The sequence below is a fragment of the Lolium perenne genome, chromosome 6 (assembly GCF_019359855.2).
Source record: "Lolium perenne isolate Kyuss_39 chromosome 6, Kyuss_2.0, whole genome shotgun sequence".
In the NCBI taxonomy this organism is placed as follows: Eukaryota; Viridiplantae; Streptophyta; class Magnoliopsida; order Poales; family Poaceae; genus Lolium; species Lolium perenne.
In genome coordinates this window covers 100,980,713-100,983,437 of record NC_067249.2, presented here as the reverse complement: position 1 = coordinate 100,983,437, position 2,725 = coordinate 100,980,713, and the positions used below count along the sequence as shown (strand labels likewise).

Below are 2,725 nucleotides of genomic sequence, written 5' to 3'. Positions count from 1 at the left end.
CGCCGCTGTTCTAACAAATAGATTCTCTGCCAATTAGTTTTTTTTTCTTCACGAAAACGCAAAAGATTTGCGTTTCGATGCACTGATAGAAAAAGAAGGTTATATGTACGTGCCTCCCGTGGAGGGGCCAACACCCCGCGCTACAACTCGACCCAAGAAAAGAGACCCTATTCTAGGGGAGTAGAAGGCGAACACCCCGGGCTCCCGCGTCCGCCCATTGCCGCGCCTCAGTCCTGATGTCGTCGAATAAGGAGGGCACCGAGGGCTGTGCATTGTCGAAGATCACAGCGTTTCGATGCTTCCAGATCCACCACGCCGTGAGCATGCTGATCGACGAGGTACCCTTGCGCAGCTAGCGAGGGGTAGTACGCACCGCCAGCGACCACCACTCCGCGAAGTCGCCCTCCGAAGGAGGTCCCGAGGTGGATCGAATTCACGAGAGGACCTCGAACCAGATCGTCCTGAAGAATGAGCACCCTGAGGAGGTGCGTCATGATTCTCTGCCAATTAGTTGACACAGTTTCATTGAATCTACACAGATTTTAGGCAGTATTTTGCTCGAATCCATGTTAACTGATTTAGATCGGAGGGAATACATAAAAACTAAACACAGAAACCTCAGGAGGCAGATCAAAAGGACACAACACAAGTAAATTAAACTAGTTTGGGGCTGAGCCCTTTCGGTCATCATGTAATACCTACAGCTGACAAATACGACATAAACCTACTCTCTAATATCCAGTGCGTACAGAAACTCTGCACAAATCTTTCACCAGTCACACCGGAGGCACCTGGTCTTTTGAAGGTGCCTCCACCGTGGCCCTACACAATGGGCAAGTGGAGTGTGATTGCAGCCATGTGTCGACGCAGCCAACGTGGAACAGGTGCATGCACGCCGGCAGCTGCCGCACCATCTCCCCTTCCTGCACTAGACTGAGGCACACCGCGCACTGAGCCCACCCGCGGCCGCTTCCGCCGCCTTCTCCACGACCTTCGACGTCGCTGCTGCCGCCGACGGCCACGCCTCTGTGATAGAGGAACGACGGTAGCGCGGCCACGGCGGAGGGGCTCAGCCCGCCGCCACCATCACCGGCTCCACGCACGAAGAACGGTCGGCCCCTCACGAAGACGATGCTGCCGCCGCGGCGGCGGCAGCACAGGCAGTCGCAGAGCGCGATTATGAGGACGCAGACGGCAGTGACGCTGAAGCCGATGACGAGGAGCGCGAAGGTGTCGTGCGTGCTGTAGCTGCCGCCGTTGGCCGAGTAGGGCAGCGTGTCGTTGGAGCTCGAGGACAACGACATGGTCGATCGACGGGTAGCTAGCTCTAGTTCTGGCTGAACATAGGGGCTTGCTAGCTATCTATGAGTTGTATTATTGCTGGTATCTTGTATTCGGGAGGCCTGAGCCTTCTGGGAGCATGGAATTGGCCGATGTTTATATGCAACGCTAGTGGTAAATATAACTTCCGAGTTTTGAGCGATTCAACGGGAATGTGAATTAAACAATGCTAGATTAGTTGCAGAACTAGTCGCCAAGCTAATCATATGTGTGCCTGGCGTCATGCATAACTCCGAATTTATTGGATTAATATCCATCCGGATAGATCTAAATCTTTCGTGACCTAAGTACATGTCATGATTTCCATTATTTATGGCCACTGTTCTTTTCCAAACTCTACATGACCTCTCCATGGCCTCTATCCTCATAGAAAGTCGTCTGTTGGTTGTTAAGTATACACAACTTGCTAAGGTTTCTAAACCACTGACATAGCAAAATGATGCCATTTGGCAATTATGGCTTTACTAAGCAAACTAGCTGCCAAGCGCGCATCTGCCACTTCCGGAACAAAGCTTTTTGTGATGAAACCATTTGATTCAGAATAATGAAAGTGGTCTAGAAAAACTGTGCACGAATAGCTTACGTGCATCATTTTAGGAAATAAATCATACTATATGAATCCTGAATCAATCAACCAAGTAATATGGGAATCATTTCTAGTTTTTCGACGCCATGCTTAAGTATGAAGAAATTTTCTTCTGATACAAAGACGTTTGTTTTGAATACCAAAAACCAACCTAATCGATCATTTGTTGGAATATTAGGCAATTTCCGTGTGAATTTAATTACCGAAAGCAACAATACAGATGCACAAGCATACTTAACCACACACATCAGACTAATCACATATATCAGATCTGAACATGGAACAAGTAGCAGTGCAAGGTAGGAGAGTAAAAACACGTACATCGCGACCGGGAAGGTCGCACCAGCAGCATCACCAGCACCACCATGGGAGTTGTTGATGTCGCCTGATGGTGTGTAACTCACACGTTCGTTGGGAACCCCAAGAGGAAGGTATGATGCGCACAGCAGCAAGTTTTCCCTCAGAAAGAAACCAAGGTTTATCGAACCAGGAGGAGCCAAGAAGCACGTTGAAGGTTGATGGCGGCGGGATGTAGTGCGGCGCAACACTAGGGATTCCGGCGCCAACGTGGAACCTGCACAACACAACCAAAGTACTTTGCCCCAACGAAACAGTGAGGTTGTCAATCTCACCGGCTTGCTGTAACAAAGGATTAACCGTATTGTGTGGAAGATGATTGTTTGCAGAAAACAGTAGAACAAGTATTACAGTAGATTGTATTTCAGTAAAGAGAATTGGACCGGGGTCCACAGTTCACTAGAGGTGTCTCTCCCATAAGACAAACAGCATGTTGGGTGA

At 49.2% G+C, this 2,725-nt stretch overlaps 1 protein-coding gene across 1 annotated transcript; it reads right to left on the bottom strand.

The window, feature by feature from the left end:
- Positions 1-632: 632 nt before the first annotated feature.
- On the bottom strand, positions 633-1,411 carry LOC127309547 (RING-H2 finger protein ATL1-like). Its single transcript, XM_051340358.2, has one exon. The coding sequence runs from the start codon at positions 1,302-1,304 to the stop codon at positions 777-779; it is 528 nt and encodes a 175-aa protein (XP_051196318.1). The 5' UTR covers positions 1,305-1,411; the 3' UTR covers positions 633-776.
- Positions 1,412-2,725: the final 1,314 nt, after the last annotated feature.